General features: G+C 44.0%; 1 protein-coding gene across 1 annotated transcript in view; it reads left to right on the forward strand.

Annotated features, from left to right (window-relative positions):
* The window catches only part of LOC124606496 (ice-structuring glycoprotein-like), a 41,103-nt gene extending 18,144 nt beyond the window's left edge, over positions 1-22,959 (forward strand). The window contains exons 3-4 of the mRNA XM_047138478.1: positions 14,724-14,887; positions 22,023-22,959. Coding sequence (XP_046994434.1) covers positions 14,724-14,887; positions 22,023-22,886 — 1,028 coding nt within the window. The 3' untranslated portion in view covers positions 22,887-22,959. The remainder of the gene's footprint in view (positions 1-14,723; positions 14,888-22,022) is intronic.
* Positions 22,960-25,240: the final 2,281 nt, after the last annotated feature.

Here is a 25,240-nt window from a genome sequence, read left to right on the forward strand (position 1 = left end):
TGCCAACCTTGTGTGAATGCTCTGAAAAAGCTAATCATTTGCATATCACAGCAGCTTCTTCCTGTTTGTTAAATTTCGCGTCTGTAGCACGACATCTTCGTGGTGTAGCAATTTTAATGTGCCAGTAATGTACGACGACTGTTCAAAAAATTGTATAACATTCGTTATTTCGCGCCAATAGTGTGTTGGAGCGAAATGCAGTTGGTATCCCTGCACATGACTGTGCTTATGTCTAACTGACGGAAGTTTCATTGCTGTATGTCTGTTAGTTATTGTTCAGTACTGTACTGAATAGAACGTTGAATCGCACAATTTGCGGATTTCGAGATGGCAGAGTTAAAGGAACAACGCGTATGCATAAAATTTTGCGTGAAATTTAAGAAAAGCTTTACAGAGACACACCAAATGATGCAGGAAGACTACGGTGATGCGTGCTTAAGCCGTACTCGGTGTTGCAAGTGGTTCAGGCGGTTTAAAAATGGCCGGATGGAAGTTAAAGGAGACCGTCGCCCTTCGACGTCTACTGACGACGATCGTATCAGGAACACGCGTGTCAATCGAAGACTGACTGTACGAGAGACTGCAGAAGAATGCAACATTTCAACTGGATCCTGTCATGAAATCCTGACACAGCATCTTGGAATGTATTGTGATGCCGCCAAATTCGTCTCACAGCTCATGAGTCAAGACCGGAAAGACCTTCACCTCGCAATCTGTGATGAGCTTTTGGACCGCGCAAATGAGAAAGAGATGTTCCTTAAAAGAATCATAACAGGTGATGAGACGTGGATCTACGGTTATGATGTTGAGACCAAGGGTCAGTTTCCACAATGGATAGGGAAACATTCTCCAAGGCCAAAAAAAGCTCGTCATGTCAGGTTAAATGTCAAAGACATGCTGATATTTTTCTTTGACTTTGAAGGATTAGTTCATCATGAAAGCGTGCCACGGAGACAAAGTGTTAATCGATGGTACTATCAAGACGTGTTGCGATGTCTGCGAGAAAATGTGAGAAGGAAACGGCCTGAAATCTGGCGAAACAATTACATGGCTCTTGCATCATGATAACGTATCCACACATTCATCCCTGTTGGTTTCGCGACTGTTGCACAAAAAGCGAAATCACTGTGCTGCCTCATCCTCTTTAGTCTGCAGACCCCTGAGGACTTTTATTTCCAAAGTTGCAAACTCCGTTGAGAAACGAAAACTTGCAACGATAGACGAGATACAAGGAAATTCGTAGACGGCGCTTCGCACGATCCAGCGAGAGGGGTACCAAGATGCTTCCCGCAGTGGAAACGGTGTTGGGAACGGTGTGTCAGTTGTGAAGCAGAGTATTTCGAAGGAGACGTAAAAGGTAAGCGCAGAAATATTTTGTGGACAAAGTTCGGGAATTTTCTGAACAGACCTTGTACATATTTCACACTATGCGAATTACATCATTTTACATACTTAATATTATTGTGTAAATATTGTAGGGTTTCTTATATCCATATATTTTTGTTGCATAGCAAAAAAGGAAAAAATAAGTTTTATTATTGTGCGTCTCATACTGTCATCAGTCGCTATAGACTCAAAGCTAAACTCTACATGTTCAATGTGAACAACAATGACTGGTATTAAACGCTCTCCTTTCTTGTTCTCGGACGCTTCACAATGTGTAATAGTCAATTGCATTTAAGTCAGTCTCGGCGCCGATTGCGTCTTCATTGTCATCAAAGCTGAAAATATGTATTTCTATTGCCAGTGCTTTGAGTGCTATTGGTAAAATAAGTCATCGACCACACTGCCTACATCATCTAATAGAGAATTTGACAAAGAACTGTGTTTTGAATTGGTTTCTGGAAACGCAACATAGAACAAACTTCAGGTATCTGAAATTAAACATTTCTTACATAAAAACTGCACCTGCAACATTCCCGACGAGCCAACTCTCAAAAAGAATTACCTGGTTCTCCTGTGTAGACATATTCGGAAAAATCAGAGCTGACATTGGAGAATCATCTATATGGATTTCTGCAGATGAGACGACGCATGCTGTGTGCCGTTTCATCGCTATTCTGACTGCGGGCCAATTGGACTCTGAGGGTGCGTCTGATCCATATTTAATTTAATGTAATCCTCTGGAGGCACCAAACAGTTCAACAATCTAGATTAAGACAGAAGGGAATTACAGACATTGGATGCAAGTGGACGTTGATGCAAATCATTGGGGAAAGTTGAAAATTTGTGCCGGACCTGGATTCGAAACCGGGCATCTGTAATCCCCTTGTGTCGTATTTCATAATGGCTGCTGGATCAAAACATGGTGTTTGTTCTTTCAAACATGTCCGAAAGAACAGACATAAGGTATTTCATCCAATTAGTGCGTGTTACATGTACGGCTCATGGACTGCAGCGAGTGCCAGAGACAGTTAGACATCAATTCCCAGAAATAAGTACACTGATATCAGCAACGAAGAAGGATTTCTTGAATTGCCCTTATCGTGTACAATACTACAAGTAGCGGCTATCTGCCGAACCTCTGCTTCGAGAGCCAGTGGTAACAAGATGGGCAACATGGACTGAAGCTGTGATATTCTACAGTAAGTACTTTGAAGCTGTGAAGTCTGTGATGGAAGACTTTTCTTCATATCCTACAATGCGTGCGAGTGAATCCTTGCCAGCATTTAACAGCTGTAAAGTGGTCAATTCAGTATCATACGTCGCAAGTCACTTCAGCTGGCTTTCCTACTCCACTAAGAAACTGAAGGCTTCAAGTATGCCTGAGCAAGAATCCTTGAGAATAATGGAAGATACAGTTGGGTAGGTCAGTGTTGTTGTAGGTGAAGTGGGTGGTGAAGTTTCCAATAAACTGCACTCTACGCTGGATATAATGCTTGGATACTCATATTCTGTTATTTTGTCCCGCTTATTTAATGGTGAAGTTGTAGAACCCCTGAGAGATTATTTCTAGCACAATTACTCTGTATAAATACGTACCGTTGACTATTTGCGAAGTTGTGCGTTCTTTCCGGATTTATCAAACCATATTGTCAGACACAAGACTATGCAAGGCAAAAGAACATATAGAGACATGTATTATAATCAGTGAAGCATCCCGTTCCAGTGCGACTCAGATGCTTGAATAGGAGTTCCAACTAACTGTAATATTTCGCTAGCCTGCCTATGAACTTACGTTTTCAAGCAATAAAATAAATTTGGATTTTACTTATAATTGCATCATTACATATTATTTACATACTTCACCAATTTTGGTTAAATATTTATGTGCACATTACTTAATTTGGTATTACATAGAAACCGGGCTCTACTTACAACGAAATGTATTTATGTTGTGTACAGTGGTGTTCGGTTTGTAGAGATCACGAGTGGAGAGACTGTTTGCTCATTGCGGAGCAACTACTTCCATTTCTGTGGGCGGATGGTCGTCCTGTCTCTATATTATCACCTTAGTTTGAGTTAGAGTGTGGATACAAAAGATAGACTTTATTTAGATTGAGAATATTTTCTTTCCTTTCAAGTTGTATGGAACAGTCTTAGTGAAAGGCACTTACTCACGAAGCTAGTCACTACATATATAACTCTGCGACTACCGCAAAAATATGGAAGGTGATATTTGTGCCAGAATGTTAAAGTAAGTAACACGACACAGAAAAAGCCTCTAAGTGCAGCGAGGAACGCTTGTACAGAAAAAAACATGGATGGTGCCACACTGCAGGTTCGGTATATAACACTGTAACATTTTTGGGTCTTGAACCTACATCTTTATTACCTTGTATTCTAACACCGAAAATGCAGGATGCATGGCACCTGCTACCGATATATAACATTCTTCTTAATTGTATGTAAATATTTGTAATTTAAATGCTTTCTTTTAATACGTAAGGACATTGCTGCACTGTATGTGTACATTTAGGTAGAAGTCTGTTGACGTTTCATTGTATTTATCTGTGTTTTACTGTGAAACTTACAAGCTCTGGGAAAAAGCGAAAGGAATTTTTATTTGTATCGACTAGCAACGATAATAGCAGTGCTTGTACGTTGTAAAATCTTTGGTAGGGGTTGTTGCGCAGAGTGCGCAGAGAGAGAGAGAGAGAGAGAGAGAGAGAGAGAGAGAGAGAGGGAGACGGGTTCCAGCGCTTGTAGTGTGCGGAAGTGTGGTGTTAACGCTCTCGCAGTAGAGAGTACCATTTCGGCGGCATCATGTACGCGCGCCGGCCAGATGTCTAGACCAGGAGTATGGACAGTGGACGGGCGGAAGAGGCTGTATTAATTACAATTGCCAGTTCCTATAATTAGCCCTGGCTCCACAAGATGCTACCGTCTTCAACAACAGCAGCAGTTCCAGCAACACAGTTTCATCGACGGCTCCGTGTTTCGTCGTATGCACAGCACTGAAGTAAGACTGTTCATTGGTAGAAAGTATTAACGTCTAACCCAGCAGCACAACTGAACGTGATTTCATTGACAAGATGTACTTAAATAATAATAAGTTAAACTCAGGGCCCCCAGACATTGTTACCAAGCACGATCCTTGTTCCTTTTTTTCCTAATATGCTAACTTAGTGTCATAAGAATCAAATTGAATAGTTACAGCCAGTTTATTAATGAATAAATTCTCTTTTAAGAATTTTATCCTCAGTCTACTTTCAATTAACTGTTGTACAACAGAGGCTTCAGTATATGACTAAAGTAAAGCAATTTCCTTTTTCAAGTTTGAGACTCAATCACTGGAAAAAATCCAAATCTAAAGAAATGCACAAATTAAGAGTGCGGAAGTTTTATTTATTTTACATATAGCTTGGAGCACATGGCTGTTTGGTTTGGTACGTATTCTAGTATTTAATTCTGTTCAAGTCAGTAAAAAAGGCTCAATTGTTCAGACAATAATACGAAATCCAATTTGCAAAATAAGTACGGCAAAGTGAAAGGTACTTGCTTTTTTTCTAAATTTCTTTGATGACGTAATGCTGAGGTCACTGAAAGTCATTCTTTACGTAACGAGGTTCAGTACTAACATACAGTTTAACTGCATATTTTCAAATCATTACTCGATTGCCTTTTTAAAAATTTAATGCCAAACATAACGTAAGAGTGACTTCTCAGTTTTCTTTATCATTACATACTCACTTAAAATTAGTGTAAAAAAAAAAGTGACAACTTTCAGTTGCCGCGTCAGTGTTTAATAATGCATGTTTTTCTTTCCCATCACCTGGTACAGGATTTTGGATATAAATTACCCTAGTGGGCTGGCGACTGTTAATTATTTTCTTTTCGTTCTTTAGCGTAACTTTTGGATTCATGATCAGTGGTATTCCTTTTCTATCCAGTGTTGGCCGTGAGTGAATGCACAAAATAACTTTCATTTTCCAAATTATAGCCGTGTTCGGTTTAATTACTTTTTATTTTTAGTAGACTTTCCATAAGAAGGGTCTGCTGTACACTTTCCTCCTACTCATCGGTATCACTTCTTCGGGAAAGATAGCCTTATCCAATTAGTAAAAATCCATTAGGCATACACGCGATCCACGGTCATATTTTATATCGCAAGCAGGATACGCCGATTAGTAAGAGGGAGGTTACAGTTCTCAGTTGAACGTATACACAGTAGCTGACGCACGACGCCATAACGTTGTGTGACGCTGGAACGATGGATGCTGCCACCTGGTTATAGCGACCGTGGGAAACTGCCAGCAAAAAGATCGACATATTTTCCAAATAAACTGGTATAGGCATGCGCATTCAAATACACAGATATGTAAACGGGCAGAATACGGCGCGGCGCTCTGTAACGTCTATGTAAGACAACAAGTGTCTGGAGCAGTTGTTAGATCGGTTACTGCAGCTATAATGGCAGGTCACCAAGATTTAAGTGAGTTTGAATGTGGTGTTATAGTCGGTGCACGAGCGATGAGACACAGCATCTCCGAGTTAGCGATGAAGTGGGGAGTTTCCCGTACAATAATTTCACGAGTGTACCTTGATTATCAGGAATCCGGTAAAACATCAACTCTCCGACATCGCTGCGGCCGGAAAAAGACCGTGGAAGAACGGAACCAATGACAACTGAAGAGAATCATTCAACGTGACGGAAGTGCAAACCTTCCTCAAACTGTATCAGATTTCAATCCTGGGCCAGCGTGCGAACCATTCAACGAAACATCATCAATGTTGGCTTTTGGAACCAAAAATGCTTCAAATGGCTCTAAGCACTATGGGACTTAACATCTGAGGTCATTAGTCCCCTAGACTCAGAACTACTTAAACCTAACTAACCTATGGACATCACACATATCCATGAACGAGGCAGGATTCGAACCTGCGACCGTGGCAGCAGCGCGGTTCCGGACTGAAGCGGCTAGAACCGCTCAGCCACAGCGGCCGGCCTTTCGGATCCTAAGGCCGACTCATGTACCCTTGATGACTGCACGACACAAAGTTTTGGCCTTATCTGGGCCCGTCAACATTGGACTGTTGATTACTGGAAACATGTTCCCTGGTCGGTCGGGCCTCTTTTCAAATTGTATCGTGCAGATGGAAGTGTGCGGATATGGAGACAACCTCATGAATCCATGGACCATGCATGTCAGCAGGGGACTGTTCAAACTGGTGGAGGCTCTGTAATGATGGGGCGCGTACCATTGGAGTGACATGGGACCCCTGATACGTGATGTTCAGAAGAGGTTTCGACCCCCTCGTTCTCTTACTGATTTATGGACATCCCTCCAGGATTCATGGTGCCAATTCCTTCCAACACTACTTCTGTCCATGCCACGTCGTGTTGCGGCACTTCTGCTTGCTCGTGGGGCCCTAGGCGATATTAGGCAGGTGTTCAGTTTCTTTGGCTCTTCAGTGTACATACGCGTAGTAGAGCTCTGTATTGCCCCAGAAACGAATTATTAATAGTCTGACCAAAGTTTTGGGGAGATTTCCCGCGTACGGTAAATCTTGGAACGTAATCTCCTCCCAGTTATTCCCAAGTTGTCACCCACTTCTCTTACTTAACTGTCGCTGGCACTTAGATGAAAAGATGCGATCTCAGCGACGGTCCAGACGTGAAACAGTTCGCCCTACTCTTCAGGGTAAGGAATGAACAATACAAAAGTTGTCTATACATCAGTGGGTGTCAAGTAGGTACACTTCATTACATGTGGAATGAAGTCTTCGGTGTTTACTCTCTTTAATACACGATTCACGCACACCCAGTAGCTGGATCGGTTTTTGAATTTGATAGTGCTGTATCTTAACAAATTAAAATAATTCCTATCCGTCGGTATGACGAAGGTTTTCGAGAGGTTTTCGTTTCTAGTTAGGCAGATCCATAACTGAAAATGTCGTCCCAGTATTCCCAACTGAGTATATCCCTGGCCTACTCTGAGATCCTTTTGCGGACAAAGCCGTCTACGTCACTTAATAGATTTTCATTTGTTATTTCGATTCAGCTACTGCCATCATCACATCAATACCTAGAACTCGTAAAATAAATTCACTGTCAGCTGCAATAACAATACGGTGAAACTGTATAATGTATGACAATTATTAAACTATCTGTTCGGCTCTGTTGGTAAAAAAACCATAATGATCGTAGACTCATTTAGGGAATTTATTTCCTTAATAAATTTCTTTGAGCTCTGGCTGAAAAGTCAGAGCTTGAGTATCCAATTAGATTTAAAACAGTCCCTCCTGAACTTTGGCAATCGGGTAACGAAGTGTATGAGTAAAAAAAGTACAAAGAACTGAATTAACGTTCGCTCCTTACGAGACACTGCCATCAGACTAACAGTCAAAGCCCATGGACTAATACTCCAAGAGAAACACGTTGAGTACACATACTCAGTTAGAGGAAGTAAGAAGTTTCAAGTACGATCTTACTATCACGGAAAGAAATAGGTCCATTATTTACAAAAAGTATTTTTATACCAATCGAATTAGAAAAACTACAGCTGAAGAAGACACTGAAGATTAGACTGGCAAATCGGATAACGAATAAAGTAGTACTGAATCGAGTCGGGAAAGAAAGTCGTCTACCACCCACAAGAAAGCACATATCGATAGAACACTTCCTAATACGTCAAGTAATAGCTAATCTGGTAATGGAGAGAAATGTGGAAATAAACATTCTCGAAGGGAACCAAGTATCGACTAGAGTAAACAGAGTTCAAATGGATGTAGGTCACAGTAGTTACTCAGAAATGGAAATTTAAACAGGATAGACTACATGGAGATCAGCAAGAAACTACGACTCAAGACCTCAAGAGCAGCATCGACAACAAAACAGCATCGACAACAAAACATGCTGTTAGATCGATTACCTAGTCGTACGCAAAAGGCCCGCAAGTGGGAGGGCTAACCTTTAACTATTCTGTGACAATGTGTTTGAACAAATGAAAACATTCATCTGCAATTAAGCTCACTGAGACTGAGTACGATTAGTAATATGGCATCAGCACTGATGAACCAAAAAAAAAAAAAAACAATTTGACAGTCTGCTTAAATAGCACTTTGGTCCACATTTGGAATGCAGTACAGCATGGCATGGGTTCGACAAGTCCTTGGTACCCTGGAGGTACGTACCACCAGATGTTTACGCATTGGTCTTTCAATTTCCGTAAGTTTCGTGCTGGTGGTTTGAGGGCATAGAGCTGACACTCTAGATAGCGTTTTACATGAGTCTCATCGAGTTCAGAGCAGTGGAATTTGCAAGCCGAGACGTCAACGTACGTTCACTATCATGTTCCTCAAACCACTGTAGTACGATTTAGGCCTAGTGACACGTGCAGTTATCCTGCTAGGACATGCCGTGGTCGTCGTGGAAGACATCAAGCATAAGGGATGCAAGTGGTCTGGAATAAAGTTCACGTAGCCCACAGTTGTATGGTATCTTCAATTACTAACGTAGTTATCATGGAAGTCCAGGTAAACGTCCCCCAAAGCATAAGTGCGATAAAAAAATGCGATGAGCAAATTATTTTAGTAGCAAATGTTGAAGCTACGACAATTTGATGTAATTTGTCCCATAGTCATGCATTGAGAGGCCAGCGTCAAGTTGGAGCACCTTACGACTTGTCAGTGAGTGTCCAGAGACGCTAGAGTGGTGTTGTGTTTATCGTTTCTTTAGCGCATCACGGATTTCGAACAAAGCGTGAACATTACGTTCTGTTTCAAGTTCTAAAAAAATGACAAAGAAACTCACGAAAGGTTGAAATTGGCGTATGACGATAAGGCTGTAACTCCGAAGTATCTTAAAAACAGAGGAAAACGTAGAAAACGTGGCAAAAATTGTTCACTGAAACAGGCGGATATCTATTCAAGAGCGTGCCGAAGAACCTAGCATCTCGTACGGGTCCTTGCAAAGCATTTTAACCGATAATTTGCAAATGAGACGAATGAGTGAAAAATGTATTCCCACACTTTCGAGTGACGAGTAGAAGGAAAATCGTGTGTCAGTTTGCACGGAATTGAAGGATCGTCTTCATTCAGATCCGGATTTCATGTCCAAAATTGTAACAAGAGACGTAACTTAGGTCTATGGATATGAAACTGAGACGAAATTTCAGAGTTCCTAGTGAGTCTCCTCGTCCTAAAGATGCACCTCATTCAAAATCGAATATCAAAGTCATGCTCACTTTCGATATGAAGGGCATAGTGTGATCAAAGTTAGTTCTAAAGGAACAACTGTAAACGGAAAATTTTGCAAGGTTTTTCTGCAACGTTTGCGAAACTATGCACGAAGAAAGAGACTAGAAAAATGGGCCAATGGCTTGCTTCTTCGTCACGACAACGCGCCGTGCCACAACTCGCTTTTGATTCGCGACTTTTTGGCCGTAGAAAGTGTTCCCGTCTGCAAACATCCGCCTTACTCATCAGATTTAATCCCATGTGAGTTCCGACTACATCCAGAAATTAAAACCACGCTTAAAGGAAAACCGTTTGACTCCATTTCTCACACTGAAGAGAGCCACGACAGAGCAGCTGCACGCCCTTCCAAAGGAAGCCTTCCATAAATCCTTCCAGTCGTGGATTCAGCGTTGGAATAATGCTGAGCTAGCCAAGGACAGTATTTTGAAGGGTACGGAATCAAATTTAATGTACACTTTTTACTTTATTTCCAATAGAATTGTTCCTCATGTTTTTATCACAATTTGCATTAATGTGACCACCGGCGCGCGTCCGTGAATCGGTGCATACTTCAAGCAGCCATTTCCACGGATGTTGGCGCATCCGGACACGATCATCGACGTGCTGTAACAAGATACATGATTCATCCAACCAGTCAACATGTGATTCTTCCGATCAGACGACACGCTACCACTGATCTAATCCTCACGACACCGTACTCACTGCAGTCGTAATTAACTACGTAGTTGGGTCATCCACTGACGAGCCACAAGTTCGACAAGTCTGCTGAACAGTGTACTCCGAAACACTTGTGCTTCCAGCAGCACTATATTCTGCCGACATACCTGCAACAAATAGCTGCCTATCCTGCTTGACAGAGCACGGTCTGTGATGAGGCGTGGACGTCGAAGCCCTCGTCCACTACTCGTGGTAGCTACGTCATTTAACCACTTTTATGGCCATCGCACTAACACTCGAACAGCCGACCAGCTTCGTCGTTCGCGAGTTGCTTATTCTCGGTTGCTGGGCCGTAACAATCTTCCTTTGGCCAAAGTCGTTTGTGTCAATGAACTTCCCCAGTTGTGTCCGATAATATCGCTAGAATGATTACCTATTCGTCTTTCCTCCGCTTGTACTGTCCTTACTGTGTCACTGCCCGCAGTATCAACAGGCAGCATTCAATCCCGCTGTGAGCAGTGGTCGTAATGTTTTGGCTCACGAGAGTACGTCTGAACCACATTACGTGCCGAAGGTCAGCAGGACTGTGCCGCCATGAAGGAAGAATATGGACAGTTAGTTAGTTACATGTTACTTAAATCATTTGACGATTCTTCTATCGAAATTATCTAGAACGAGTCAGTTTACAGGATATGTATACATGGTTGGTGTTAACATTAATGGGCAAATTATTATTTTTTGTCCTACTTACACAACTACAATTAAATGTTTTAATGGTTACCAGTTTTTAAGAAGAAATTCGTCAATGAAATGGGCATTTACCTGGAGAAATGATTTTCAATTAGATTTAAAACTTGCTTCGCTACCTGTCAGACATTTTATGTTATTGGGAAAATGACAGAAAAGTTTTGTTACTGAATGTTGAACTCCTTTTTGACCCACCAACATCTTTAACAATTGGTAATACAGGTCATTTTTCTCTCTAGTGTTGTAGGTATGGACCACACTGCTCTTCTCAAATAGTACTGGATTATTTGTGACGAATTTCATTAACGATTGTACGTATTGTGACGGCGCAGTCAAAATGCCTAGCTCCTTGATGAACTACCTACATGACGTCCGTGGGAGAACACCACATATTATTTACCCTAGAAAATTATTCTGTACGACGTTATTGGGTGGAAATATGAAAAATACAGCAGGAGATTGATACATTTGTTTCCAAGATTACCAATTATACAATGAGCAGAAGAGGCTGAACTTGCTGGAGAAGCTCAGAAGTATGCTTCTTCCACTTTAAGTTCTCATCAACATGCACACCCAAAAATCTTGAGCATTCTACCGCATATACTGACTCCCACTCATGTGCTACATCAGTTGTTAGTATGACTCTGTGTGTTGTACAGAACTGAATGTAGTGTGTTTCTTCAAAATTTAAAGTTCATGTTGACAGAACTATTTAATAGTTATTTGGAAAATATCATTTACCAACTATTCAGATGCTTTGTCTTCAATGGGATTCATTGTAATACTAGTATTGTCTGCAAAAAGTACCAATTTTGTTCGTTCAATGTTGAGTGCTAGGTCACTCACACATGTAAGGAATAGGGGTGGACCCAAAACTGACCCCTGTGGTACTCTCTTTGCGATAATTGTTTCTTTCTCCTTTTTTTATTCTTTTTGCGGTACCTAAAATTCTCTACCTTCCCGATATTCTCTGAATTATTCAGCACAACCTGTTTGTTAAGTATGTTTCAAACTGACTGTGCATAAAACCATCACTTTGTAATGGTTCCTTATTTACGTGACCGTTACGGCACTCCAACCCCAATTCTCGATACCAGTAATGTCATACTACTTTTCTGCGAAGTAAAAGACATATTTTTGTGAAAATATTCACATTTGGTCTTATTAATGTATAGGTACTCCGACGTATCGATATATTACATTTCTGTGAGACTGTCATAATCTTTGACTTACTTGTAACCGTTTTGGCGCGAATGTGCACAGAGTAGTCTTTGTTTCACTCTGCAGAAGTTAAGTTGTTATTTTTGCTTTGTAAAAGAACAGTCAAGTCTTGTGTTTAGTTAAAGTGGAAATTAAATATATGAAGATTGATACAAACTGTTTTCTTGATGATGTGACATTTGAGAAGAAGTATATGTGAATTTACAAGAAGTTTATTGAAAATGTAGATCGTGAACACCAAGTCAAAAATTATTTCTACCATACCATTGTTCTGATCTGTGATTGTTTGATCATTAAGAATTTTCTGAAAAACGCATTTGTTAGGTCTTCAAATATTGCTAAAATACAGATCTGGACCTTCTAGCAATCAAAGTGGAATCACCCTAGTACCAACAAGATGAGCCATAACGACTTCGACGAAATCTACGTGGGAATCCATTCAAGATACAGGGTGTTTCAAAAATGACTGGTATATTTGAAACGGCAATAAAAACTAAACGAGCAGCGATAGAAATACACCGTTTGTTGCAATATGCTTGGGACAACAGTACATTTTCAGGCGGACAAACTTTCGAAATTACAGTAGTTACAATTTTCAACAACAGATGGCGCTGCAAGTGATGTGAAAGATATAGAAGACAACGCAGTCTGTGGGTGCGCCATTCTGTACGTCGTCTTTCTGCTATAAGCGTGTGCTGTTCACAACGTGCAAGTGTGCTGTAGGCAACATGGTTTATTCCTTAGAACAGAGGATTTTTCTGGTGTTGGAATTCCACCGCCTAGAACACAGTGTTGTTGCAACAAGACGAAGTTTTCAACGAAGGTTTAATGTAACCAAAGAACCGAAAAGCGATACAATAAAGGATCTGTTTGAAAAATTTCAACGGACTGGGAACGTGACGGATGAACCTGCTGGAAAGGTAGGGCAACCGCATACGGCAACCACAGAGGGCAACGCGCAGCTAGTGCAGCAGGTGATCCAACAGCGGCCTCGGGCTTCCGTTCGCCGTGTTGCAGCTGCGGTCCAAATGACGCCAACGTCCATGTATCGTCTCATGCGCCAGAGTTTACACCTCTAACCATACAAAATTCAAACGCGGCAACCCCTCCGCGCCACTACCATTGCTGCACGAGAGACATTCGCTAACGATATAGTGCACAGGATTGATGACGGCGATATGCATGTGGGCAGCATTTGGTTTACTGACGAAGCTTATTTTTACCTGGACGGCTTCGTCAATAAACAGAACTGGCGCATATGGGGAACCGAAAAGCCCCATGTTGCAGTCCCATCGTCCCTGCATCCTCAAAAAGTACTGGTCTGGGCCGCCATTTCTTCCAAAGGAATCATTGGCCTATTTTTCAGATCCGAAACAATTCCTGCATCACGCTATCTGGACATTCTTCGTGAATTTGTGGCGGTACAAACTGCCTTAGACGACACTGCGAACACCTCGTGGATTATGCAAGATGGTGCCCGGCCACATCGCACGGCCGACGTCTTTAATTTCCTGAATGAATATTTCGGTGATAGTGTGATTGCTTTGGGCTATCCGAAACATACAGGAGGCGGCGTGGATTGGCCTCCCTATTCGCCAGACATGATCCCCTGTGACTTCTTTCTGTGGGGACACTTGAAAGACCAGGTGTACCGCCAGAATCCAGAAACAATTGAACAGCTGAAGCAGTACATCTCATCTGCATGTGAAGCCATTCCGCCAGACACGTTGTCAAAGGTTTCGGGTAATTTCATTCAGAGACTACGCCATATTATTGCTACGCATGGTGGATATGTGGAAAATATCGTACTATAGAGTTTCCCAGACCGCAGCGCCATCTGTTGTTGAAAATTGTAACTACTGTAATTTCGAAAGTTTGTCTGCCTGAAAATGTACTGTTGTCCCAAGCATATTGCAACAAACGGTGTATTTCTATCGCTGCTCGTTTAGTTTTTATTGCCGTTTCAGATATACCGGTCATTTTTGAAACACCCTGTAAGTGCTAAACTTAATGACTTTTTTTACAGTGGCTTCATTATTTCCATTCTGACGACACCATCCACAATCAATAACTTTGTTGTTGCCCGATAAAGCGAACATATACTGCGTGAGCAACATTATTAATCTGATTTGTAACCTACTTTGCAAGTGGTGGTATTGTTAGAACTTCCATAAAACTAAAGTTTTTCTAAGGGAGCAACATGATTTACACTGCCAAAAGCTTTGTAAAGATCACAAAAACACCAAGAGGCTAAGACGTATTAGAAGTTTGAGGCTTGCTCTATATGATGAGTGAATGGAATAAGGTGCTGGCTTGTACGTACGGAACCGTACCGGCTGGTCTGCCCACCAGGCCCCGACTGCGGCGCGCGGGGGTACCGCCTCGTCCTCTGCAGCGTCGCGCCGCGTCGCGACTCTCGGGATGATGTCTCTGGGGGGACCTCGAGGCCACCAGAGGACGAGTTGGACCGGGCCAGAGCCGGCCGGGCCGCCAGGGCGTGGCAAGGCCGCCGGCAGAGGCGCGTCCGTATATAAGGGCGCGGCGCGCATCTGCAAGCCACAGGTCTTCTGCGAGTGCCGGCCACACACCACCAGCAGCGCATCCAGTCATGAGGTTCCTCGTAAGTACCAGCCTCGATCTCGCTTAGTCGGGGGACTCTCTCGTGAATCATAGTTTGGTCCGTACCACACCCAGATGCAAGTTTACCGGAGCACGGATGAAGGGCAACAGGCAAATTCCATACTGTTATATTTCCGAAAACGGTTTGACACGTCGTCCCACTGCAGACCGTTAACGAACGTCCGAGCACACGGAGTACATGACTAGCTCGGACGCTTCTTAAGTAGTAGAACCCAGTACGTTGCCCTCAACGGACATATTCACTAGGGATAAAGATATCGTCAGGAGTGTTCCATTGAATTCTGATAGGATCGCTTTCATTCTCTCTATATTTAAATGATTTGATGGATAGGTTGAGCAGCAGTCTGCGGCAGTATACGGGAAAGTAACTGTAGAAGGATACAGGATATCTTACGTAGAATTGCTATTTAGTATAATGAATGGCTTGACTGGAATACTCTGTTTCAAATTCTGAAGGTGGCAGGGGTAAAATACAGGGAGCGAAAGGCTATTTACAATTTGTACAGAAAGTAGATGGCAGTTATAAGAGTCGAGGGACATGAAAGGGAAGCAGTGGTTGAGAAGGGAGTGAGACAGGGCTGTAGCCTCTCCCAGATGCTATTCAGTCTGTATATTGAGTAAGCAGTAAAGGAAACAAAAGAAAAGTTCGGAGTAGGTATTAAAATCCATGGAGAAGAAATAAAAACTTTGGGGTTCGCCGATGACATTGTAATTCTGTCAGAGACAGCAAAGGACTTGGAAGAGCAGTTGAACGGAATGGACAGTGTCTTGAAAGGAGGGTATAAGATGAACATCAACAAAAGCAAAACGGGGATAATGGAATGTAGTCGAATTAAGTCGGGTGATGCTGAGGGTATTAGATTAGGAAATGAGACACTTAAAGTACCAAAGGAGTTTAGCTATTTGGGGAACAAAATAACTGATGATGGTCGAAGTAGAGAGGATATAAAATGTAGACTGGTTGGTTGGTTGGTTTGGGGAAGGAGACCAGACAGCGTGGTCATCGGTCTCATCGGATTAGGGAAGGATGGGGAAGGAAGTCGGCCGTGCCCTTTCAGAGGAACGATCCCGGCATTTGCCTGGAGTGATTTAGGGAAATCACGGAAAACCTAAATCAGGATGGCCGGACGCGGGATTGAACCGTCGTCCTCCCGAATGCGAGTCCAGTGTCTAACCACTGCGCCACATCGCTCGGTGTAGACTGGCAATGGCAAGGAAAGCGTTTCTGAGGAAGAGAAATTTGTTAACATCGAGTATAGATTTAAGTGTCAGGAAGTCGTTTCTGAAAGTATTTGTATGGAGTGTAGCCATGTATGGAAGTGAAACATGGACGATAAGTAGTTTGGACAAGAAGAGAATAGAAGCTTTCGAAATGGGGTGCTACAGAAGAATGCTGAAGGTTAGATGGGTAGATCACATAACTAATGAGGAGGTATTGAATAGAATTGGGGAGAAGAGGAGTTTGTGGCACAACTTGACAAGAGGAAGGAACCGGTTGGTAGGACATGTTCTGAGACATCAAGGGATCACAAATTTAGCAGTGGAGGGCAGCGTGGAGGGTAAAAATCGTAGAGGGAGACCAAGACATGAATACACTAAGCAGATTCAGAATGATGTAGGCTGCAGTAGGTACTGGGGGATGAAGAAGCTTGCACAGGATAGAGTAGCATGGAGAGCTGCATCAAGCCAGTGTTACGACTGAAGACCACAACAACAACAACAACGTTGCCCTGGACGGCGAGTATTCACTACAGATAAAGATATCGTCAGGAGTGTTCCATGGAAGTCTGACAGGACCGTTTTCATTCTCTCTATATTTAAAGGATATGATGGATAGGGTGAGCAGCAATCTGCGGCAGTATACGGGAAAGTAAGTGTAGAAGGATACAGGATATCTTACGAAGAATTTATATTTCGTATAATGAATGGTAGCTTGCCCTCACCCTTATAAAGGTAAGTTAATGCGAGTAGTAGCAAAAACAGTTCTGTAATATTAGAATGCCGTATTACTGCTGTGCTGCCTAATACAGTCACGGCGATTAAATATTAGAAGTAACGTTGCAATACGATATGAAATGGAATGAGCACGTAAGGGATGTGGCAGGGAAGGCGAATGTTCCGTTTCGGTTTATCGGGGTAGTTTCGGGAAAGTGAAGCTCGTCTGTGAAGAAGACGGTTTACAAAAGACTAGTGCGATGTATTCTTGAGTAGTGCTTACGTGTTTTGAATAACCACCACGTCGAATGGAAGGAACACATGGAGGAAATTTAGAGACATGCTCCTAGATATCTTACCGGTAGGTTCGATGAACACACAAATATTACTCAGGCGCTTCGAGAGCTCAAGTGAGAATCCACGGAGTGGAGACAAGCTATTTTCCCGAAATTTGGAGAATCAGTATTTGCAGCTAACTGCAGAACGATTCGACGTCCGCCGGTGTATGTTACGCGTACGGACCGCGAAAACTCCTCCCGAACAGGACACGAAGGCCCAACGCTACCGACCGGCCGCCGTGTCATCCTCAGACCATTAGCGTCACTGGATGCGGATATGGAGGGGCATGTCGTCAGCACACCGCTCTCCAGGCCGTATGAAGGACCGTGAAGACAAGATGACAGAAATTAGTTCTCGTACGGATGCGTGCAAATATTCGCATTTCCCTCGCTCCATTTGCGAGTGGAAAAGGAAAGGAAAGACTAGTAGTGGTACATGGTACCCTCCGCCATGCTCCGTACGGTGGCTTGTGGTTATGTATGTGGGTTCAGATACAAGTCTTACACCTCTGTCACGTGGATCGCAACAAGCGGTATGTAATAGTGACTGCGATCCTGATCTGCGCCAACCAGCAAAGATTCCGAAAATGTCGGTCATGCGGAAGCCAACTCGTGATTCTCTCACCTGACATTCATAGGACCTTGGATAAAGACAGGTAGACTTGGTATCTCTTGACTTCCGAAGAGCATCTGACACAGTACGAAATTGGTTCAAATGGCTCTGAGCACTATGGGACTTAACACCTGAGATCATCAGTCCCCTATAACTTAGAACTATTTAAACCTAACTAATCTAAGGATATCACACACATCCATGGCCGAGGCAGGACTTGAAGCTGCGACCGTAGCAGTCACGCGGTCGCAGACTGAAGCGCCTAGAACCACTCGGTCACAGCGGCCGGCGACTCAGTACGGCACTAACGCTTAGAGTAAAAGGTGCTATCGTACAGGGCAGGTGTCCATCGTAATTTGCAACCGCGTGCAGGATTTCTTGATAGATGGATGATCAATGTTTCCTTGGAGGGCACGTTATCAACAAATGTAGTAGTAAATTCTGGAGTGCCCCAGGGTAATTGTTGGGTCCCTTACTCTTCAAGTTGCGTATTGATATCTTGGTTGGCATATTTAAAAGTAACCCAAAATTAAGCGGGTGTTATATTATATGTCTTGAACTACTGTCTGCAAAAAGTTGCACAGATATTCTGTCAGATTCTGATAAGATTTGAAAGTGGTAGATAGATTTGCAACTTACATTTAATTGTCAGAAATTCAAAACTGACAACTGCTCAAAATGAATAAAAGAATATCCTAATATCCTATGAGTACAAAAAAAAAAAAAAAAAAAAAGGAGTCCAATTCGGATATGCAACTCATACAAATATGGTGGAGTAACAGTTTTTACGGACATGAAATATAATCATATGGGCTCCGTCGTAGGAAGGGTGGTTGTGTTGGATGAAACGAGACTGGGGAAGGGCAGACTACAGAGAAGACTGCTTATGTGAAACTCGTGCAAAGCATCATGGAATCGCGCTAAAGTGTGTGGGACCGATATCAAACAGACGCAGCAAGAAATATTGAGAACGTACAGAAAAGTGTAGCACGAATATTTGATCCACGGAGTGGTCACGGAAATGCTGGAAAACCTGACCTATCCAGAGAAAAGCCTACTTGCAACATCTCAAAAACTAGTATTAAGAGAGGAATCTAGGGATATATCAGCACATCCCCTTATTCGTCTCTCCCGTAGCGAACGCGACGACAAGATTAGACAAATTACAGTAAGCACAGAGGCATGCAATCAGTCGTTCTTACCGCACTCCATACGCTAACGGATGAGATTTTAATATGGGGTACCATTGATATCATTCATTTCTAAGTGGTTTACACATTATGAATGTAGATGTTACGTTCACACTATTTTTAACGACCAACCATTGCTTGATAGTCTGCATAAGGCGTCAAAAAGCATTATCTGACGAGCATGCGATCAGCACACGTTTCTTCTAGCTGATAATATCCTATTTCAAAACCGGAACCGCTGCTTTTCTTCATTTAGCACTTTAGTTGTCTTCAGCGCACTGCATGGACCCACAGGTATAGGAAAAGTTTCCAGTACTGTCGGAAATAGATTCAGGGTCTCTATATTGCAGTCATAGATGTAGACGTCACCTATGGCTAACCTTAACTTTCCTTCGTTTCTTTCCAGTAGAATATTCTAGCGTCTGTAATTGTCTCATGGCGATGAAACAGCCCTGTCCAACTTTTAGGGGTCTTCAGTCATACGGATTTGGCGAGGATCTCAGTAGGCGAGCTACTTCCAAGAACGGATTGAATGAAAGATTTGTAGCTCTTATGAACAGTTCCCGTGAGAAGTAACCTTGCATCAGCCGTAGTGTCATATGAAATTCACGTAAATAATCAGCTGTAATCCCCTCTAGCTTTCAGTCTACAGAAATGTATGGGAAACTAACGTAGGAGATTCGCTCAGAGTTTCATGTAGACAGATATTGGAAGCTATTTGATGAAAACAATCAGGGTTACTGGCGTTTCATCAGTCAGTGTTCGGTGTGTCTTCCAGATAAAGACTGTAAAACGTTTTTTTTTCTTTTTTCCAAGGATTTAGAAAAGTATATGAAGTTTAATAAAAATCATAATGTCTGACTGATTGTGATACTAAAAAAAAGTGCTGTTTCTGGTGAGTTACACCAAGAATTTTATGTAGTTAATAGTATCCATCCATACCATTTGTTTATCGCCTATGGTGGACACCATTAATTATTTCAGGGATTTATGTCACGGATAACTGCATATAGTTTTGATTCTACCTTTAACAGCTGGTCCTTGTTCCTGAGACAGCCTCTAGTTCATGGACAACAAGGCAGGATTTAATCTCTTACGATTTGGCCGTTGCAACTAATTGTGACTTTGCTAAACAGCCAGTCTCTTGAAATACTCACACGAGCGTACCGGCGCCTGCATAAATATTGTCTGAAGTTAGATGTGAGTAATACTCTTTCCCACGGCACGTATCATCTCCACCTAACCACTTGCACATTTTAAGCCCTATTTCAACTAAATAGAAGACACTCTGAGACGAAGTACCCACCAATAGTATGTCCGGCGCGTAAAACACAGGTTGTTACCTTCACCTTTATGTTTATGTTCAAAAGGCCACAATGTATGTGGAATACGCAATTATGTGGACCAGTTCTCGAGAAGCTGCCGACCTCAGATTAATGCGTAGCGGCCCGGTGGTCAATTTGAGGTTGCGCGACGCCTTAGGCCCAAGGACGGTAGCTGCGTCGTAAGATGAGGCAAGCGCCGGCTGCGAGGCGGCGGTCAGATAGGGCGTGGCACGGTGTGCTGGTTAAGGGGTTGATTTATGTATTTTACATTTTTGTTTCACATCTGAATGGACTAGTAATTCATCAAACAATACGCAAGTGTTCAAATGGTTCAAATGGCTCTGAGCACTATGGGACTTAGAAGCTGAGGTCATCAGTCCCCTAGAACATAGAACTACTTAAACCCAACTAACCTAAGGACATCACAGACATCCATGCCCGAGGCAGGATTCGAACCTGTGACCGTAGCGAATACGCACGTGTGGCGGGTTTAAAGCACGTTAAAAATGGAAGGAGTCTGAATGCTTAAAACACCATTGCAGTATTATAAAACTCTGTATTTTTCATTTAGCTTTATTATCTGCAAAATGCATCAATGACAGTCTGTAATATGTATGGCCCTCCTTCGGTATTTTACAATGGTTGTCCATAAACAGTTCTTGGTAATCATATTCTTCCCATTTTTTAAATATTTTTTTCTAGAGGAGAGTTTGGAAACATTTTACTTCATTCTGGCCTGTGTATGATATGATCGTCAGTCCTGATATTTTCCCTTTTATGATCGTACTTAATTTACGTTCTAAAAGCGCACTCTGCACATTTCATCACACCTGTACCCAGCATTTTATTAACTTTTTTCTCTTCTGTTGACTCCCCAAACTTCTGAGCTGCTACTACAATCTTCTGAACACCATTATGACGTCCATTCCAGATATGTTTCATCAGCTATCGGCTCCAAATTATGCCACTGAGTTACTATATGGTATTTCGTCCCTTGTTCATTCGGTACCTCAACATATTTTTTATTAAATATAGAACTGAAGTGCTTCAATTCCTTGTAATTCTAAACTAAATTTCTCATTTGTGCTTCGCATCCAGGAAAGGGGCGAGATAGATGTACGAGATATCGGCAAAATTTAAATTCACGTAGTAGTTGGATTTTAATACGAAGCAAGTAAAACGCGCTATTGTTAAATCTTGTATAGGGAACTTTCATTGCAAACGAGTTTACACTTCAATTCTTAGCTTGTAGTGACGGAGAAACACTAAAAATCTTGAAACTTCTTGGCAGATTAAAACTGTACGCCGGACCGAGACTCGAACTCGGAACCTTTGTATTCGCCGCCAAGTGCTCTGCCAAATGAGTTACCCAAGCACGATTCACGCTCCGTCCTCACAGCTTTACTTCTGCCGGTAGGTTCGCAGAAGAGCTTCTGTAAAGTTTGGAAGGTACGAGGCGAGGTACTGCCAGAAGTAAAGCTGTGAGGAGGGGTCGTGAGTCGTGCTTGGGAAGCTCAGTTGGCAGAGCACTTGCCCTCGAAAGGCAAAGGTCCCGAGTTCGAGTGTCGGTCCGGCACACAGTTTTAATCTGCCAGAAAGTTTCATACCAGCGCACACTCCGCTGCAGAGTGAAAATCCCATTCTGGACTTAGAATCTTATTAATACCGTCATGAGTTATTAGCACTGTTATGAATGTGTTTCTCCTGCCTGCAGGTTGTCATCGGCGCCCTTCTGGCGACAGCCGCTGCCAGGCCCGGCTACCTGCACGGAGGGCTGGCTGGCGTGACGCACATCTCCGCCGCCCCCGCAGCCATCTCCTACAGCGCCGCCGCCCCCGCAGCCATCTCCTACGCCGCCGCCGCCCCCGCAGCTATCTCCTACACCGCAGCCGCCCCCGCTGCCATCTCCTACACTGCCGCCGCCCCCGCCGCCGTCGTCGCGCCCGTCTCCATCTCGTCGCAGTACCACGCCCAGGACGAGCTCGGCCAGTACAACTACGGCTACCACGACGGCATCTCCGCCAAGTCTGAGGTGCGCGGCATCGACGGCTCCGTCGCCGGCGGCTACTCCTACGTCGACGGCAACGGCGTCGTCCAGAGCGCGCGCTACACGGCCGACGCCGTGAACGGCTTCCGCGTGTCCGCCACCAACCTGCCCGTGGCCCCCGCCGCCCCCGAGGCCCCCGCCCTCGAGGCCCCCAAGCCCGTGGAAGACACCCCCGAGGTCGCCGAGGCCAAGGCCGCCCACGCCTCCGCCGTGGCTGAGGCCGCCGCCCGCGCCGCCGCCGCCCCCGAGGTGCCCGAGCCGGCCGCCGTTGCCGTGTCCGCCCCCGCTTCCTACGCCGTGGCTGCCCCCGCCATCGCATACTCCGCCCCCGCCGTCGCCTACTCTGCCCCCGCCGTCGCCTACTCCGCCCCCGCCGTGGTGTCCGTGTCGCCCGCCAGGTCCTTCGCCTATCACACGGTGGCCGCCGAGCCTCTGACGTACGCTGCCCGCTCGCCCGTGGTGCTGGCCAGTGAGGCGCTGCCTGCCGAAGCCATCGCTCACCTCAGGGCCAAGGCTGCCCTTCTGGGCTGAAGCTTTCTGACAGCTTCGCACCCCTCCTGACCTGTACATAAATCTTCAATAAACTATTGATGGCATCTTAAAAGGTTTTCTGTTATTTACAACACATTAAATTACATGTTTCCTCTCCACTGTAAAGGCAGCTCAAAAAATATTCACCAAAATTCTAGAAACACACTCTTCAGGTAGGGAGAATAGCAAGGGCAAATAGCAACATGAGCCCGAAAATACGGAATTATAGTGACAGAAGGAATTGTGGCACGGGGTCGACAAAACGCTCTCGAAGCCAACGAAGGCAAGTCGATGTAATAAACATCGCACTATTCAGTCTGGTGCAACATGCCGAAAGCGCTCCAACAGCATCAAACTGAGAGTGATTTTGTGATTTTAGAGAGAAATTCTTCGGCACCGACGGTGAAATTTCATTTTCTAAACTACACTACTGGCCATTGAAATTGCTACACCAAGAAGAAATGCAGTTGCTCGGCCACCATTGAGCAGACGTTTTCAATTGGTGAGAGATCTGGAGAATGTGCTGGCCATGGCAGCAGTCGAACATTTTCTGTGTCCAGAAAGTCCCGTGCAGGACCTGCAGCATGGAAATGTAGGGTTTCGTAGGGATCGAATGCAGGGTAGAGTCACGGGTCGTAACACATCTGAAATATAACGTCCACTCTTCAAAGTGCCGTAAGTCAAACAAGAGGTGACCGAGACGTGTAACCAATGGTACCCCATACCATCACCCCGGGTGATGCTGCTGAAATGTAGGCATCGACTGAAGGGGAGAGCCACGGGTCGTAACACATCTGAAATGTAACGTCCACACCGAGCGAGGTGGCGCAGTGGTTAGCACACTGGGCTCGCATTCGGGAGGACGACGGTTCAATCCCGCGTCCGGCCATCCTGATTTAGGTTTTCCGTGATTTCCCTAGATCACTCCAGGCAAATGCCGGGATGGTTCCTTTGAAAGGGCGCGACCGACTTCCTTCCCCATCCTTCCCTAATCCGAGCTTGTGCTCCGTCTCTAATGAACTCGTTGTCGACGGGACGTTAAACACCAAAACTCCTCCTGTAAAGTCCACTGTTCAAAGTGCCGCCAATGCGAACAAGAGGTGACCGAGACGTGTAACCAATGGCATCCCATACCATCACGGCAGATGATACGCCAGTATGGCGATGACGCATACACGCTTCCAATGTGCGTTCACCGCGATGTCGCCAAACACGGATGCGAGCATCACGTCATCAACTGTAAACAGAACTTCGATTCATCCGAAAAAATGACGTTTTGCCGTTCGTGCACCCAAGTTCGTTGTTTAGTACACCATCGCAGGCGCTCCTGTCTGTGATGCAGCGTCAAGGGTAACCGCAGCCATGGTCTCCGAGCTGATAGTCCACGCTACTGCAAACGTCGTCGAACTGTTCGTGCAGATGGTTGTTGTCTTGCAAATGTCCCCATCTGTTGACTCAGAGATCGAGACGTGGCTGCACGATCCGTTACAGCCATGTGGATAAGATGCCTCTCATCTCGACTGCTAGTGATACGAGACCGCTGGGATCCAGCACGGCGTTCCATATTACCCTCCTGAACCCACCGATTCCATATTCTGCTAACAGTCATTGTATCTCGACGAACGCGGGCAGCAATGTCGCGATACGATAACCTGCAATACAACTCGACCGTTATCAAAGTCGGAAACGTGATGGTACGCATTTCTCCTCCTCACATGAGGCACCACAACGACGTTTCACCAGGCAACGCCGGTCAACTGCTATTTGTGTATGAGAAATCGGTTGGAAACTTTGCTCATGTCAGCACGTTGTAGGTGTCGCCACCGGCGCCAACCTTATGTGAATGCTCTGAAAAGCTAATCATTTGCGTATCACAGCATCTTCTTCCTGTCGGTTAAATTTAGCGTCTGTAGCACGTCATCTTCGTGGTGAAGCAATTTTCATGGCCAGTAGTGTATATAAAGTTAACGCTGTGGTGCACACGTCCACTTCAATGGACTGTCCTTAACGTCGTTTCTTTGGCGTTTCCAATCAGTTCTGAAGCGGCAAATGCACGCTGCCAACTCCAGTGGACTCTCCCTATGGGCGCAGCCGCAGGACTTATTGATAAGAAGCGACATTAACAGCTGACCACTATAGTAGGCGCGTGCACCACAGGGTTAAAGTTAGTGCAAAAAAAGCGCTTTAATCTGCAACAATACTGTGATACTGCCAGATACAGCAGCTGTGGGAAGAGAAGTGCTGAAAATGTCAGCAGATAAACACAGATATTTGAGCAGGCAGGTCCGTCTTCAACAATGCAATCATTCTTCAAGGACTTGTATGAAATAATGGTGTTTTGCAACATCCCAATG

This window comes from Schistocerca americana, chromosome 3 (assembly GCF_021461395.2).
Source record: "Schistocerca americana isolate TAMUIC-IGC-003095 chromosome 3, iqSchAmer2.1, whole genome shotgun sequence".
In the NCBI taxonomy this organism is placed as follows: Eukaryota; Metazoa; Arthropoda; class Insecta; order Orthoptera; family Acrididae; genus Schistocerca; species Schistocerca americana.